Genomic DNA, 17,060 nt, shown 5'->3' on the forward strand with positions numbered 1-17,060 from the left:
GTCTACGTTTCATCAACATGTTCCTCTATGGTGACGCTCATCAGTGCAACAGTACAAAAAAAACCTCCTTATTTCCACTTTTCTTTTCTTATCTCTATGTTCTCTTCATTTATCTTTTTTATCTGTTTTTTTTTTTTTTTTAAAGCAGACCAGCATAAATTCATCATAAAAATATATATATATATAAATGTAGTACTGTTATAATCCAGTAGGTGGCACCCTGAACCAACACTTATGGTGCAGTGATGAGCCAATAATTCAGAATGAAACCAACACTTTTTTTAGTCTGGTCTTTTTAAAACTTAAAAAACATATTTAATGTTTGGAGGGAAATAGTTTTAATCTCAATTGGAGACCAAAGAACAATATGACTTCAATTAAGAGCCAGAGTGATGGTGTTGAAGTGATAATGTGATTATCAGCTGATTGCTGATGAATATGAGTTTCCTCTTTAATATGTATGCTGTATATCCATATTCATAATGACTGTAGCTCAAAGAGCACCAGTGTTCACAAGGAGGGAACCAAGTTTGATAACACAAAACATGCTGGGATATTAATACTCAACCTCAGCTTGTCCTTCCTCCAGTAAACCTCAGTTTCCCCTTTTTCTGTCTCTGTTCTTCCACATTACTGTCTTTCATACTCGACCTCAGAGATCACATACTTCTAAAAGTGATTTGTGTTTTCTGACTCAAACATTCAGAAGATAGTCGGAGACTGAAATTTATATTTAGGAAACTAATTTCTTTGGATTTAAGACGGCAAAATAGATATAAATTCTACAGGAAATTACACATCAACTTTTTGATCTTCTGAGTTGTTTTCTATTGTTTTCTATGACTTTCTATGACACTTCGCGGTCGGCACTTCCTTGAAAAAGATTTGTGTCAAATATCAGAGGGTTTAACAAAACAGTCTGAAGATTTGAACGGGGGAGTTTTCTCCTTATTAGGCACTCAAGAGAATAAATCACTTACTGATTAATAGAAATTAATCATTAACGAAAAGATAGGAGCTCAATTTACAAAATATGGACTTTGGTCTTTTCTCATAAAATATCCATAATTGACAAAAAGTGTTTGTGCTAAATTTGATTGATCTTTTCTCAGGAAGAGAATTTGCAATTAAAAAAATGTCAAATTATTCCTTTAAATCCTTTACTTTCTCTCAAGTGATCATTTTGTTACTTTCCTTCTCATTTCCTCTCCTTTATATTTTCCATGCGTTTTCACTTGTTGCATCTCTGCAGCTTCTTCTCGCTGCACCTTAACCCTGGCCGGCTCCACAGGTACATCCCTTAAAGCCGTGTGTCCCGTACCTCTGTTCCCCCTCGCAGCGGTGACAGCAGCTACCTCGTAAACCAGACTATGTGGTCGACCTGCGTGAAGCCGGACAACGCGGTGATGTGGCACGTCGTCCTCTTCTCCATCCTGCTGTCCATGGGCGTGCTGCAGGGGGTGCTCTGCAGCATCCAGGTGGTCAACGGCTGCATCGGATGCATCTGTGGAGACTGTCGGGACAGAAAAGACGTAAGTGAACAAATCCTGAAAAATGTGCAAAGATAAATTCAACGCAATCACATAATGAGTAATGAAGAGTATTTCTGAGCCTCGTGAAGGTTATAAAATAGGTGATAAAGATATAAGTAATTTAATCGCAGTGAAATGTGGGACTTTTAGCAGCTCCCTGTTGCTTCGGTGCTGGTTTGATTTCAGTTGTTGATTTTTTTTTTTAATCAAAAACAGGAAAGAGAGAAAAAGTTTTGTAGTTTTGACCCCTTTGTTGATAATATGAGTGCAAACACAATTTATGGGGGATTTTATTTTTATGCTGAGTTAACTAGCTGCTAATGATTACTTTGAATGTACAGATGTGAGAAGAGAGTTTATCTTTAACCATCTCTAAGAAGGCAAATAAGCATATTTCTCAAAATGTTAAGGTATTCTTTTAAAGAATATAATTGTTTTTGTGCAATCAGTGATGAATACTGTAACACAAAAATCACAAAAGTCAGACAAAAAGATTGAGAAGAAGAAAAATTACACAACTTTTATATTTAGAAAAATGCTCATGACAGCTCTCCTGTTGGACATCATTATATTTTTAAATTAAACACTGTAGTTTAATTTAGAATAGCTGAAAGGTTTAATTATGTTTAATTATTCTCTTCATATAAAATTATAATAAGTGAACTAACAGCTCGGCAGGAGATGTGAAAAAGGTCTAAATTTAGGAAGGTTTGTGTACTTTTGAACAGAAATATCTAAACAGGTTGAAGATTAATTTCAGATTTATCACATGGATGAACGTATAGTGAGTAAAAAAACCAAAACATCACCTTTCACAAGTCACGCAAAAAACATTATTCAGCAACGTGCTGCAGGAAAAACAGGAAACACCCACATGTGACTTGTATCAACGAACGTCTACACATTAACATGATGCTCACATGTATGAACATCTCTGTCTTCCTGTCGGAAACATGAACACGTGACTTCTGTCCTGCAGGACGAAGACGGACTGTGAGAGAAGAAGATAATCCAGCTGAAACCGTTCATTCACACCGGATCTCCGTGAAGAAGATGGATGAGATGTTTCTTTTGATACTCTTTGATCCTTTAGATAAACTCTATTTTTAAAACATGCCAAACACCTTACTCCACTATTTTGTGAATGTTATTTTTCCTTGTGTGTAAATGTCTAATTTCTTTACTGAAGACACACGTGTATGAAACAAACTGTAAATAGCTTGATGGTCTCAGCAGGCACGCTGCAGGTTTGCATCATTTGTGCTTCATTAGTGACATTTTTAAGGGGTGTTAATTTAACTTCATTGTGACTGTCAATACTCAATACTTTTGGACTGAAGGGGTGTTTGATAAATCACTTATTTCACAGAAAAATCGGATTAAAATTGAATAAATCATGAACAAAACAAAAAAAATGCAGAAAATGCCAAATTTACAGAGAAAGAAAAACAAATGTTCTCAAGAAAATGTATTTGTGCCTTAAAAAAAATGCCTGAAGATCAAAACTGTAATTATCAATAAAACATCTTTTCTTAAAGATTTCAATTTTTGTGGTCTTGCAAAAAAAAAAAATAATTCTTGGACATGCATACACATCTGAAATAGTTTATCCCAGTCTGACATGAATTGTGCTGACTATGCAGATTAAATTAAAGCTCATGGAGAGCAGACAGGTCGTTTTAAGGTCTTCAGCCCTCACACACACACACACACACACACACACACACACACACACACACACACACACACACACACACACACACACACACACACACACACACACACACACAGATATTTACAGACACCTTTGCTCTCACACTTTCATTCAGTAACTCTGATTATCCAGTTGAAGAACTTCTGCTCATTCTTTCTTCAGATCTGTAAATTACTCACCTCCTGCTGAGCCCAGGCAGTCAGACAGCCAGCTCCAACAGGATGACTGTGAGGTCAAAGGTCAGGATGCCCCCCCCCCTGTGGACACGGAGAACATTACAGCTGCACAAACAGCGGGTTAGTGCAGGTGCAGGTTAAGCTCATAATCTTTTGTTGCCATGGCGCAGCTTCGTGGTAATTGTTACCTAACTTTCAAGTTAAAAGCCTGTTGTGGAGCTGCACCCAGGTAAATATAGACACGTTCTCTTGAGACAGACCAAATAACCCAAAGCTGCAGCTCAAAGCTACAGCAAAGCCTCTCTGGAAATACAGATAAATGCATTTAGACCTGCTTCAGTGGCCTCGTTTCCTCATCACTGACGCTTGAGCAACAGTGGATCATAAATGTTCCCTTTTCTGTAATTTCCACTTCAACTTTGTGGCTAATTTCAAGTGGAAATTATTTTGGAAACCGTTTCCGTGTTCACATACTTCCAGGACGTGGAGGATATATAATGCACAGCACAAAGCGAGGAAGGAGCACAAGTGTGAAGAATTTGGTATAAAAGAATAGTGGGACAAAGGGAGGGAAACGGGAAGGGGGCCGTTCTCAGCCACTTCTCATGCAAATCGTGGGCCACACTGGAAGAATTTCAGAGAGGCAAAGAAAGTGCAGGGAGGGAGACTCCAAAGACAGAAAGAGGTTCCTCGAAAATAGAAACAAGAAAGAGTGACAGGACAGTCGTTTGAGCAGAAGAACATGATCTGCCTTTCGTGCTCATTTAGACCGCGGTGAGGTCACGATTTAGCGACGACTCCCTCCTCCTGCTTCAATCTGTCTTCTAAGGCTTCACATAACAAAGTGGAGGCAGAACAGGACATCGAGGCAGAACTGGCCGGTCTGGACCAGAATAGTAAAAACAAACCACTCCAACCAAGATCAAGATAAACTCTCTTATTAACCGGCCGTTTGTACATCAGGAGGCTCCGATCTCTAAACTTTATACTCGTCTGTGTCTCGGATTGGACCTCTTCAACACGTCCACAGCTGCAGCCGCATTCAAATTCAAGTCACGCTGCAACCTGCAGCCAAACGTGAGCACGCGTAACTGATAACTCAGCACCGTTCAACCACCCAGTAATCACGTCAGCCACACTGGGACTGACCCACAGCACAAAGTGGGCGGTCGGGCACATTCAGACACTCTGTCAGCATCTTTATCTTTTACACGTCTGGTCAAACTTACGCTTAAAATGTGCCATTCAATTCTGTTTTTGTTTGTGACGGATCATAATAAGAGAAAGATAACAGCCTACAAAAACCACCAATCAGGTGAGATATCTTAACGTTGAAGTCCTTAATTTGAAGTTTGGTTTCAAACAGAGATAAAAACATTTGAAAGATGCTGACTTGTATTGATGACACTGTATCATCACATACTGTAACCCTGACACGTGGTATTTTATACTTCAACCGCCAACAAGACGTAATGTCACTTTTTTTTGAATTGTTTGCAGGTTTCTGGACGGCAGCGTGGATATCGTGTTCCAGAACTGGCCTGAAGTGAAGAAATACAGCCTCACTTTGCATGCAGGAGTTTTTACAGTCAAATCAAATCCGGCACAAAGAATGAAACCTCAAATCTTCCCTTAAAACACAAAGCACAACAAAGTATTTGGTCACAATTCAGCTCAGACCTGATTTATTTGTCTTTCTCAACAGCCGTTAGAAGCAAGAACGCAACAGCTACCGAACAAAAGATGAAACGAGATTCATTATTGACTTTCCTTTGATGTCACCAGTAAATTAAAGACAAGCACTCATTTTGATGAACCGATATTATTTAGTTAATTCACTAACTGAACGCAGCAAAAGCAAAATAAAAAATCGAACCATGATGAAGAAACAGCTAAACTGTTAGCTTCGCACATCTTTAGACTTTGTTGGACTCGGGCTCCTGCTGGTACAAAGCCAACATGTGTCGGCCTCCAGTCCTGCTGCTCTTTAATGAGGCAACAGGAGAAGATGTCAGGCTCCAAGATATTTATTTAACAGCAGCAGAATCACCAGTTTACAGAGCTCTGGGTCCAGACGATGTTTCCTGACCACAACAGAGTATGTGTCAGTTCATGAAGTCTGACCTCTGACCCTCCCTGACCGTCTTCTTATAGTCCAGACACCAAAAAGTCATGTATGGTGATGTGTCCTTTGTTGGTTGGTGGAGGTGGTGGTTGTCTTCCTTCACACCCTGGAGTCCTCCAGACAGCCTGTTCCTGTTTATGACTCAAAGAACAACAGTATGTGACCCCAAAGGTTGCCGACCTCCTCCTGTGACCTTTTGGTTTGGCCAAGTACTTTCACTCTCATTCACAAACACAGCCTTTCGTCTACACCTTCATTCACAACCACACCCTTTCGTCTACACCTTCATTCACAACCACAGCCTTTCGTCTACACCTTCATTCACAACCACACCCTTTCGTCTACACCTTCATTCACAAACACAGCCTTTCGTCTACACCTTCATTCACCACCACAGCCTTTCGTCTACCCCTTAGGATTAATAGTTGATAATACGACCTATATATAAGTAATATGATATGGCATACATATAGGTTGTATTATTGTAAACATAACCTGGCACAGAATCGCACAATTTTGACTGTAATTAATCCAATTTGGTGTCCTTGGTCGACTTTAAAAAACGTATCTTCACGTATTTAACGATACAGACATGAACTGTAAATAATCAAAACAAGGTTCATCTCATTTTGTGCAGTAGTCAATTATTATATTTCAGTTTTGATGGCAACGTTGGGATACAAATAATTATCCCGTAAGTTTTTACAATTTAAAAGCATTTAATGACCCTTCTTGCCTCTACTGATCTCTGCTCTGGTGACGGTTTGTGGAAGCGAACAGAGAAATGATTGTTGGTCTCGCTGACGTTTTGCTTACGAGACGTTTTAATGGCAAACTAGTGAATCTGACAAATTTGAGCAGAAAGACAGATGGAAAAGTAAAGACAGTCTGCTGCTCCGTGGCCTGAGATGGTTTGAATATTTCAACATTATCAGCTCATTTGCATGTAAGATACTACTGTACCCCCTCTCCCCCCCTCCTCCCAACCGCCTTCAGGATTAATGTAATCACTAAAATATGTCTTGCTGATGTAAAAGCACATGTAAAAACATGCTATAACTGACTCACTGTATGGAAGGAGGAGCAGTAAGGGGGTGTGTGACCTCAGCCGGTCGGTCCCGGCTGCACACACACATCAACAAAAGAAAATCAACAAACTGGATTTCACACATTCAGTCATTTTAAAGTCCTGGACTTGAGACTTTAAACACCCACAGCTTGCAGCTCCTGCAGCTGTTATTAAGCTTCCTTTTTCTGATGCAATTTGAGGACATGAACTTCCATAAAGACATAACATGAGTTGGCTGGGAAGGAAAAGAATCAGCAACACTACTTTAAAATACTTTTTAAATCTTGCCTTTACCTGAATGAGGAAACTAATTCAGAACTTTCTATATATGACGAGCTACACGTTACAACTTAAGTTACTTAAACAAAAGTGGTCATTTAATTGAGTCTCCCAGCTTAAAAGTCCTGCTTTTGTTCCATCCCCATGACGACCTGATCGTACTCCGTCATATGACCTCTATCCCACGGACTTCATCTTCGACCCTGGAGATACATGCGTGTACTTTTCACGCCTGGTTAAGACAAAACGTGACACTGACACGGTATCCTGTCGCGGGCCGACGGCTGTATTTACATACGTACCCAGCACCATATCGCAAATCCTACTTTCCTTCCTCAAGGTTTCCGAGAGATGTGCGTTCAAGCTGGAGTATTTTTAGGCCACTTTTGCTATGATGTAAGTTTAAACTACGTACGTGGATTTCTTATTTGTGTGTCTGTCCTCACCCTCACTGGATTTATTCTCGTCTCCCGGCCAGCGGAGCGGCGGGATTGAATTACCAGCGGGACAATGATTCACCAGGGATGATGTCAAATATGACAATGTCAAGTTTCCACTCGCCATCCAGTGTCTGATAACACGAAGGCACTTGAGGCCAGTGGGACAGGGGGCGTGGTCTAATCCCTGATATGTGAATCTCGGCGTGGGCTCACAGGAAGCCACACTCGTTGCCTCATCATCATCCGCGGGCCACCGGCCGACTGGCACTTGTCACCTTACAAGGAGAGGAATGAGTATGTGAGGTGACACTGCTGAGGGATCACTCGACTCTCTCTGAAGGTTCGACAGGACTTTCAGAGCAAATCTGGAGTCTGTTCAGCGACAAAAAAGAAAAAGGAAAGAGCTATTTTTCACTAGATTAACGAGCATCAAGGACATTTCAACGAAATCGAATCAGATATTCTCCTGTTTGATGCCACAACACGTCTGTTGTTTGATCCCAAACTTCAAGTGTTGACCAGGTCTGCTGCCCTGCTGTTAATCCTCCACACGGCACGGAGTGGAAACCAGAGGCAATGTTCACATTCAGCACGTCTGTCCTTCACTCATATATACACAGGTGTAAATCTGTCAGCGTGCACATGCACTTACTGTGCAAGCATCAAACAGATGGAAGTGAATGTAAAGCTGCCGTTAAGCATCAAACGGTTGTAATCTTTCATTAATCGGTAGCAACACATTCTTAAAGGGGCAGCTTCAGTACATCCATCAATTTAGATTTTTTTATTTATTTCTAATAGTAGTTTTAGCACCCGGGACACTAAACGGGGAATAAGATCGAAGCAAATGCAAGATTTGACATTGAAATGAGTGTTTTTTTTTTTTATCTGAATAACTGCTGTTGGACTTGAATAAGACACAACGTGTTCAAACCACAGACTTTATATAAAAGTGGACGGGTCCGTGCAGAAGTGCCTTAAACTGCAATACCATCCAGGGCCACTAGGGGCTGGCTCTAAACAGCCTCCGTTCAACTTCTCTCATGAAATACAGTCAATAAATGTTTTTTCCACAAGTCATAACGGTGTCGGTGGCTAAATGTTATTGTTATTAGTTTTCTGGCATCTGAAAATGATCCCGTCATTAATCAGATATTAGGGCCTGTTTTGGGGGCGTGTCTGTTTGACTGACAGGTCTGTGGTGCAGTCAGGCCTCCTGATCTCATCCAAAGAAAAAAGGTCACTTCCAGCTCCGAAAACACAAGATGGAGAAAATCCAAACACAATCTAATTAAAACATATAAATATTTATCTACACGTATTTTCATTTTACTGAACAAAGCTAAGAATCACGCACGATGATCTGGTATTTAAAAAATCCTCACATGGTGTGAGTCCCTGTTGTTCACGGTCGAGGAGCAGCTTTTAGAAAACCTCCCCGCTGCTGCACCGACTGTTTCCTGGGAGATTTCTGACCAGCAGGCTCAGACTCACTCCGAGAGCTCGTCTGGGTAAATTTCCACCAGACCAAATCCCTGCAAACAGTCAGCTGCCCTCGATAGGCTGGAAGTGCCGGCCAGGCGGCCACGAAGCAACAATAAACCGCCGAGGAGGCCGAGAAGAGACAACATTTTTCTCTCTCCAATTATTATATGTTGCTTTATTGTCGTCTCATTCAGGACGGTTCATTTCATTTAAACTTGAGCTTTCCAGATTTGTCCTCATTCAACAATCGAATACTTTTGCGTGACTCGTTTCGATTGGTCACAACAAAGCAACATCTGGCCACACTTTTATTTCTTGAATGCTTTCTCTACGAGGAAGGTGACGGCACGCCTGTTGTTTCTTTGTACGGCGTTCAATGTGATCTCAAAATGTCCAACAGGTTTCTGACGGTTTTTCTGGGCATGAATTGAAGAGAAAAGCGATCAGATGTTTGTGTCGATTCAGATCTGGGATTTCTGCTATTTACATTATTGGACAAAAGAGACTCGAGGTAACTTTGCTTGGACAGAAAAAAAAAAGTCTATTCAAAAGAATATTCGAGTGGTATTTTAAGTAAGTCACCATGTTTAGAAAATGAACTGCACGTCATGTGTTTTGAGCAATTAGCCCAAATGAAGACATTATGACGGCCACGCTGACGTATTGTTTGTAGTTAAATAATAAAAAGTTTGAATCATCTTTAACTTTGACTTTAGCCGACAGTTAAGGAACGTGTGTTCAACAGTTCCACCCGGTTTTAGTCTCTAATCGGACTTTTGAAAAGACGTTTATCGTCACACATCTGTCAGAAACACATCTGGGCTGGTCGAGGCCTACAGGACCAGTATGTGACCATTCGGACAGCAAGCGGCAAGCTAACACGACCTTTGTTGTCATGGTAACAATCACAAACACGTAGTTAATGTTACGACAAGGTTTAGGCACCAAAACTACTTATCGTACAAAAAGTACGTTACTTACAAAAGTAAAGTCACGTACTTTATGTCTTAGAAATGTTTGTTACGTTAACTCACGGACGTCAGTTAAACCTGAAGGGCAGGAGTTCGTACGTATAAGTAAACATTGTACGTATAAATAAACATTCGTACGTATAAATGAACGTATAAATAAACATTCGTACGTATAAATGAATGTATAAATAAACATTCGTACGTATAAATGAACATTTGTATGTATAAATAAACATTCGTACGTATAAATGAACATCCGCATGTGTCTGTGTTTCAGAGTACACTGAGTTTTTAACATCTGGTGTCTGGTGAGACACGGTCGGAGACGTGCGTCCATTGTTTTTTTTAATTACCCTCCACCGCCAGAAGGGGGAGATGTTAGTTCCAGGCTGCAGCTTTGAAATTAGTTAACTTTTGTTTTTAGGGGAAACGGGAACAGTCCTGAGTTTGATCCATCCAACCTCCCTCCACCTACTTCCTGTCACGGGTTATACAACATCAGCTGATTTCCTCCTTCTGATAATGTTCTGGACCAGGAGTATGAGTGCAATTTGTCTTGTAGGTCCGGTCTGCCGATGTATTTGGGACAGATGTATGATGATAACCGCCCATCCCCGTAGTCTGATAACAGCCTTGTTATGGTCAATATAATAAATGAATAATGATTGATAACAGTCAGCTGGGTGGTAACTCTGCAGTTGAAGCTGCTCTGATCTCAGAAAATGACCGAGAGAATAAAGAAAAGTCCCGTTTGGACCTGCTGTCAGTTTGCACCTTCACTTTCTGCAGATGGAGGCAAAACCAAATGCAGAAGGAAGAGTGTGTGGGACTACGTGAGGTGCGTGCGCGGCTGCAAATGACTAAAAACTGGGAGGGGAGGAGGAGAGGGGCAGGGGGGAGGGAGGAGGAGGAGGAGGAGGAGGAGGGGGCGCTGGACTAAAGCAAAAGGGAGGAGGGAGAGCGGAGAGAAAGCAGGCGTGTCCGCTCACCACGCTCCAGGGATTAGCTATTTAAAGTTCAGGCGCTCCGCGCGCCACAGAAAGCTCTCCGCGTGCTGCCCATAAGGACCATCAGGACGGAGCAGCAGGAGGAGGAGCAGGAGCAGCAGGAGCAGCAGGAGGAGCAGGACCGAGAAAACACGCAGATCCACGATATTAATGTGGGAAGCGACGAGGACCGCGGCCGAACGGTGCACGGACACGTTACAACCGGGACATTATCAGCAATATCCATCTTCTTCTTCTCCTGTTTACAAGTTGATCTCAGCAGGTACGAACCTGGTTTAAAGCACAATTTAAAGTTTGGTTTTGTACTGGCAGCTTTCTGAATATGACCAGACTGCGGTTAGAATTGAATTAAAAGCTAAATAAAGTGTTCTGTTTGGATAAATAGTCTTTAAAACGTGACATTTCGAGCTTCTCTTTTTCCAACACGCTGTTGTTTTCTTGGAGGGGGACTCTCTCTCTCTCTCTCTCTCTCTCTCTCTCTCTCTCTCTCTCTCTCTCTCTCTCTCTCTCTCTCTCTCTCTCTCTCTCTCTCTCTCTCTCTCTCTCTCTCTCTCTCTCTCTCTCTCTCTCTCTCTCTCTCTCTCTCTCTCTCTCTCTCTCTCTCTCTCTCTCTCTCTCTCTCTCTCTCTCTCTCTCTCTCTCTCTCTCTCTCTCTCTCTCTCTCTCTCTCTCTCTCTCTCTCTCTCTCTCTCTCTCTCTCTCTCTCTCTCTCTCTCTCTCTCTCTCTCTCTCTCTCTCTCTCTCTCTCTCTCTCTCTCTCTCTCTCTCTCTCTCTCTCTCTCTCTCTCTCTCTCTCTCTCTCTCTCTCTCTCTCTCTCTCTCTCTCTCTCTCTCTCTCTCTCTCTCTCTCTCTCTCTCTCTCTCTCTCTCTCTCTCTGTGTCGGGGGGAGGAGGAGGTGTGTCGGGGGGAGGAGGAGGTGCGTCGGGGGGAGGAGGAGGTGCGTCGGGGGGAGGAGGAGGTGCGTCGGGGGGAGGGCTCCTGCTCAGAAATAACAGGCTGGTGAAGCTCCGACACTTTGAGCTACTGTTACTTGTCAAACTTGATTCTTTACGCTTGAATGAATTATTGAGGTCTGGTTGAATCTGCAGCTCTGATTAGGGTTGGTAAATATGTCCTAATTGGCACCTTTGGGCTCTACTTTACACTTAAACAATGACATGAGATAACAGATCTGTATGTAAACACACGCATGTCTTGGAGCGTTAATCAGAGGAGACAGGGACATCAGTGATGCAGTGATCAGTGGAAAAGCTCAGATTAGCCTGTCTGGTGCAGCTTTTTCATTCACGGCACTTCTTCACTTTTAAACCTGCACAGTGAACGAGTTCAAACTACCGACATTAAACAGTGAAAAGGTCTCTGAACAAAACAAAAGGGATTTCACTTTTTCTCATCATTAAAACTAACCACAAGTAAGGCAAGTGATTAAGAGGTCAGAGGTCAGAGAATAACCTGTTCTCATTTTCTTATAGCTCAAAGTAGGTTAGTCTGAAAAGGGGCAGCTTGGATTCACTTCAGCATTTCCTCTGAATACAGTGAAGTAAATAATGACATGCTACAGGAGCTCAAAACTGCAGGAAAACCTGTTTTAAACTGAAGCAAATTGTAATTTCAAAAGTCAAAAGAAGCATTGACAGACAATATTAGTACATTTTGTGAGGACCTTGTACTCAAAGTAAAAGTGAGTAATATAAAGTAAAAGTACTTATTTTGCAGAATGATACTCGTACGTGTTTTACAAAGACACTAAATATTTGATTGATTTATTAACATGTAAACTATTTAATTTTGCAGCTGGCACATCATACAAGTAACAGCTGCCAAAATAAATAAATAGTGGAGTCAAAACGTGGCAGTATTTGCCTCAGAGATGTGTTGAACCAGAAGTACACCTCCAGTATCTCTCTCTGCACGTGTCTGTTGTAAATAGAGATGCATGAAAGCAACAGAAAAGCTGCTTCATCCACCATCTCTGATTAATATGAACGAAAGAGGATTGTATGCAGCTATTAATGGCCGCACACGCATGTGCAGGTATGCATGCGCAGAGCGTGTATGTGCGTCATCCAGCCTGGCAGACCTGAGTGAGGCTTTGTGTCCATGGCAGTGACACAAGGCAGCACTTTTTTTTTCCCTCTTTTTTTCCCCACAGAGCCGCTGGGACGAGAGAAGAGGGGGCAGCTGAGTGGAGAGGTGGAGCTGGGGGAGGATTGTTATGGTGGGACTGTAAAGCACATGTGCTTTGCTGCTTCCACCAACATTGTTTATGGAATGGGGGGGGGGGGGGGGGCTAGAAAAATACACATTTAAGTAGCTCAACTAACTCCATTTCTTAATTTCCCTGTAAACACATGCGTGCACAAACATGCACTCAGGAGGATGAAGAAGGAGACGCTTGTCTTCATGTTCCTCTGGAAGGATTGCGCAATTTCCAGCTCCAATCAGCCAATAGAAAGAGTAAAACCACATTATCGAAGCCGTCGTGTTGAGCCGTCGGCTGCCTGTTGAGCCGTCGGCTGCCTGTTGAGCCGTCGGCTGCCTGTTGAGCCGTCGGCTGCCTGTTGAGCCGTCGGCTGCCTGTTGAGCCGTCGGCTGCCTGTTGCTGCAGTTTGAGAAAAACATGAGAAGATTAAAAAAAGGCACAAGTTGAGAACTGTAACAACTCTTCTTTCCTATTTTATCATCAGTTTTTCCACCTTATGAGCCTTTTAATACCTTTCGCTGCTCCCATCCTCTACCTCCTGTCTATTTTGTCTCCGTCCTCCACTGCCCCCCCCCTCTCTCCCCTCCCCTCCTCCCCCTCCCTGGTCACTGTGTGTGTTTGCCATCTGAGGTTGTTTTTCTCCTCTGGCCTCCCAGCCTGCTGTGTGCTGCCAGACCCCCACAGCCAATCATGGTCTGTGCCCGAAATTCCTCGCCGCTGACCAGGGCCTTCATATTGTGTGTGTTTGTGTTTGTGTGTGTGTGTGTGTGTGTGTGTGTGTGTGTGTGTGTGTGTGTGTGTGTGTGTGTGTGTGTGTGTGTGTGTGTGTGTGTGTGTGTGTGTGTGTGTGTGTTTGTGTGTATTTGTGTGTGTGTGTGTGTGTGTGTGTGTGTGTGTGTGTGTGTGTGTCGGGGAAAAACCTGGTCAGCCTGTAGCGTCCTCGTTCTTTCCTCTTTACAATGTGCGCTATACTGCGAGCTCCCATCTGACGGAGAGGAACCTCTTAATTGACCCAAACATAATGGATTCACTGTGCCTGCAGCTGAGATTGAGTTTCAGAGCCACACCTGAGTGAAACAGAGAAGGGAGGTGTGTTCAACGTCGAGGGGGAAAAAAACCCCTAAAAAAACCAACTACTGTGTGAATTTGTGTAAAATAAGAGTTGCCTCCCTTCTGGCTCGTCTGTAATGAGCTGCAGCAGCTCTGTGAACTTCCACGTCTCTGTGAAAAAACCAAATCACTGCAGCACAAGGACTGAAAAGTAAACAGTCTGCCCACTCAACACTGGGCTGCTTTTATGCTGCAATCACAGTCTACTGTTTGCCATCAGATATCCAGATCTGCGCCCCTGTGATCAATGAACAATGAGGATTATCACACTCGAAGGGTTTTCCCATCAGATCGACGAGTTTTATTACAGGCGAGTGCTGGGAGGGTTTAGATGAAGCAGGCTGAGACATGGGAAAAAAATAAAAGTCCACAGTCGAACTTTTATAGATGCTGAGGTTGAAAAACCTTTTAAAAGGGGCGCCAGGTTTTAACCAACACACACACTTGTAAAATGACATAAAGTGCATCAAGTTACATTTAAAGCTGCTCTGACAGAAAACAAACACACGTGATCATGTGACCACATGTGATTGTGCACATATGAAACGTGGTTTAAAGCCGATGTAGATTCCCAGGTGAAAACTTCTCCACGTGTCATCACATGTTGCAACATATGATCACACGTGGAAAACACAGGAAACGTGTTTATTCTGGAGTGGTCATGGGTATATTGTTTATTCAGCGTGATAAATTAACACCAAATAAACAACTTTAAATAGTTGCTATGTTTTACGGCCTCGGGCGGATGTGAAGGCTCCCGATCAGTATCATGTATGCTTGTTTTCTGTCACCTTTTGTTTTAGTTTGCTAAAGTTCTTATCAACCCCGTCCTGGCATCCTTCAATTTATCACTTTTAAACTATTCTAGCCTCTAATGATGGAAAACCTCATTTCTGAGACTGTTTCTGAGTCTCCTGTTATGTAACAGCTCCATATAACAGTTCAGGTCATTTTCAGCTGAGGAATGAGTTCTCAGCACTATTACAATAGAAAGTGGAGGAGGCCCATCACCTCCCTCTGCCCCATTTCACCTGACCTATTTCTTAACCTGATTAGACTAAAATAAACTTTTTTTTTTTTTTTTTTTCTTCTTCCGAAGCAAATGCAGCTCTGCTGTGTGCTCTGACTTTATCTGGAGGTGGTTAATCATCAGGGAAATCAGGAGTTTGACTCCTCATCCAGGTCCTGAACCTGCAGCAGGTAGAGGACGAGGTCGAGCGCTGCTCTGTTGTCCAACATCATGTAAAACAGCTGTTTGGACTCCTCACGGGGAAACCTTGAGAAACTAGAAGCTGCTGGCGCCGGTGAGACACGGACCGCTTGGTCCCCGGTCGCCATGCCGACAACAGATCACTTCTGTGTAATCTGGTCGTCAGGACTCAGCTTATCGGGTTCTACTGGCTGCCGAAGAGGCACTGATGTCCTTTTGCAGGATTATCAACGGGCAGGGCGGCGATGATGATGATGATGATGGCACAGTAAATACTGGCTGACTGAGTGGCTGGTTGCTGGTCAATGTCAGCTCGCATTAAGCCACCATGCCACTGATCATAATTCCATTAAACTGTGACCCCACGAGGGGACGAAGGACCGTAAGCAGACGAGCCGGCTTAATAAATGTGAGCTGTCGAGGAGAAAGTTCACCTCTAATGACCCGTGTGATGTTTTGTCTTCCAGACGGCTCCGTCATGGGTGTGAAGATGCTGCAGTGTTTTCCTTTCTACAGACGCTGTAAAGAGCGCTGCAAGAGCCGGCAGTGTCCCCCGGCAGCAGGTGAGCAGCAGCTCAAAATCCCACGTGGACCAAACTAACGGCCACTTTTATCAAAGCAGAGCCTGACTTTTTTTTTTTTTTTTTTTTTGTCTTTAAAAAAACCTCAGTTCCCATCGAGGAGATGAATCCACGTCTGTCCTCCACGACGTCCTGGGGCAGCGACAGCGAAGGAGCAGGAAGCCTGAGTCGGGGCTCCCAGATCTACTTCTCCACCAAGGCCCGACTGTCCTTCAGACACCAGCTGGACAGCAACATCAACGCCGTGGACGCCACCTACTGAGGAGAGAAATGGACTCCTTTCGGGCTTCTTTTTTTTTTCTTTCTTCGTCGCTCGGAGCCTCCGGAGCCGGATAGTTGAGCAGAAGCATCTGACGTCACCTTTAGATGATCGACAGCAGTTTGTGTTTTAACCTCGTCGTCTTCGCCGCCCACGCAGAACTCTCCACAACCGATCCGATAGAAACGGAGGACAACAGACCGAAACACTTTCATGAGACTGAACTCCAGGCGGAGTGGGATGAGAGAGACGACCGTTTACAGCATTCAATACTGACAAGTGCATTATTTTTTTCTTTTTTTTGTGAAAATTTTCTACTTTTCTTTTTTATTTCTCATTTGAAGATTTGTGGAAAAAAAAAAAAAAAAAAAGCTCAGTTTTCAAATTTGCTGATTTAGATCCCATCTGATGTTAAATAGAGCTGTTCCACAAAGCAGCAGCAGTCATCATCACGAGTGACTTTGATTTCCAGAATAGCTGATAACTTTCTAATCCTGAATGCTGAGAGTGAAATACTTTGAATCAGTCAAGAATTTGGCTTCAACTCGAATCCTGCCGTCTAATTTCATGACATGTTGACACGACATAGAAGAAGTTTAGCAGCTGTTTTACTTTAATTGGTTCCTCTTTAAACAAAAGCATCAAGTAAACTGAGCTGCACAGAAATGTTATTTCTATTGGACATTTTGTTATTCATGCTTGACTCCTTTTAATATTCTTATTAAAAAACAAGCTTTGTTTGTGTTACTAAAATGCAGATTTTTCCTGTATTTGAATATAAATGCTGAGCCTCCCAAAAAAAAGAAAACTATCACCGATTGAAGTCGACATCACGTCAGACTTGTCTTCATTCTTAACAAACTAAATAACAAAAGATTTGTATCAAAAATGTCTCCTG

At 42.6% G+C, this 17,060-nt stretch overlaps 2 protein-coding genes across 2 annotated transcripts in view; both read left to right on the top strand.

Moving 5' to 3' along the window:
• Positions 1-3,069, top strand: part of tm4sf5 (transmembrane 4 L six family member 5) — a 5,022-nt gene extending 1,953 nt beyond the window's left edge. Inside the window, exons 4-5 of the mRNA XM_069718999.1 lie at positions 1,340-1,532; positions 2,512-3,069. Coding sequence (XP_069575100.1) covers positions 1,340-1,532; positions 2,512-2,529 — 211 coding nt within the window. The 3' untranslated portion in view covers positions 2,530-3,069. The remainder of the gene's footprint in view (positions 1-1,339; positions 1,533-2,511) is intronic.
• Positions 3,070-10,850: 7,781 nt separating this feature from the next.
• On the top strand, positions 10,851-17,051 carry LOC138633017 (uncharacterized protein C17orf114). The gene is made up of 3 exons (XM_069718981.1): positions 10,851-11,060; positions 15,790-15,885; positions 15,993-17,051. Exons 1-3 carry the CDS (start codon positions 10,949-10,951, stop codon positions 16,163-16,165), a joined length of 381 nt encoding a protein of 126 aa, XP_069575082.1. The 5' UTR covers positions 10,851-10,948; the 3' UTR covers positions 16,166-17,051.
• Positions 17,052-17,060: the final 9 nt, after the last annotated feature.

Source organism: Brachyistius frenatus, unplaced genomic scaffold (genome assembly GCF_029030835.1).
Source record: "Brachyistius frenatus isolate BFR_SWC_R1_liver_20210118 unplaced genomic scaffold, ASM2903083v1 Contig_203, whole genome shotgun sequence".
In the NCBI taxonomy this organism is placed as follows: domain Eukaryota; kingdom Metazoa; phylum Chordata; class Actinopteri; family Embiotocidae; genus Brachyistius; species Brachyistius frenatus.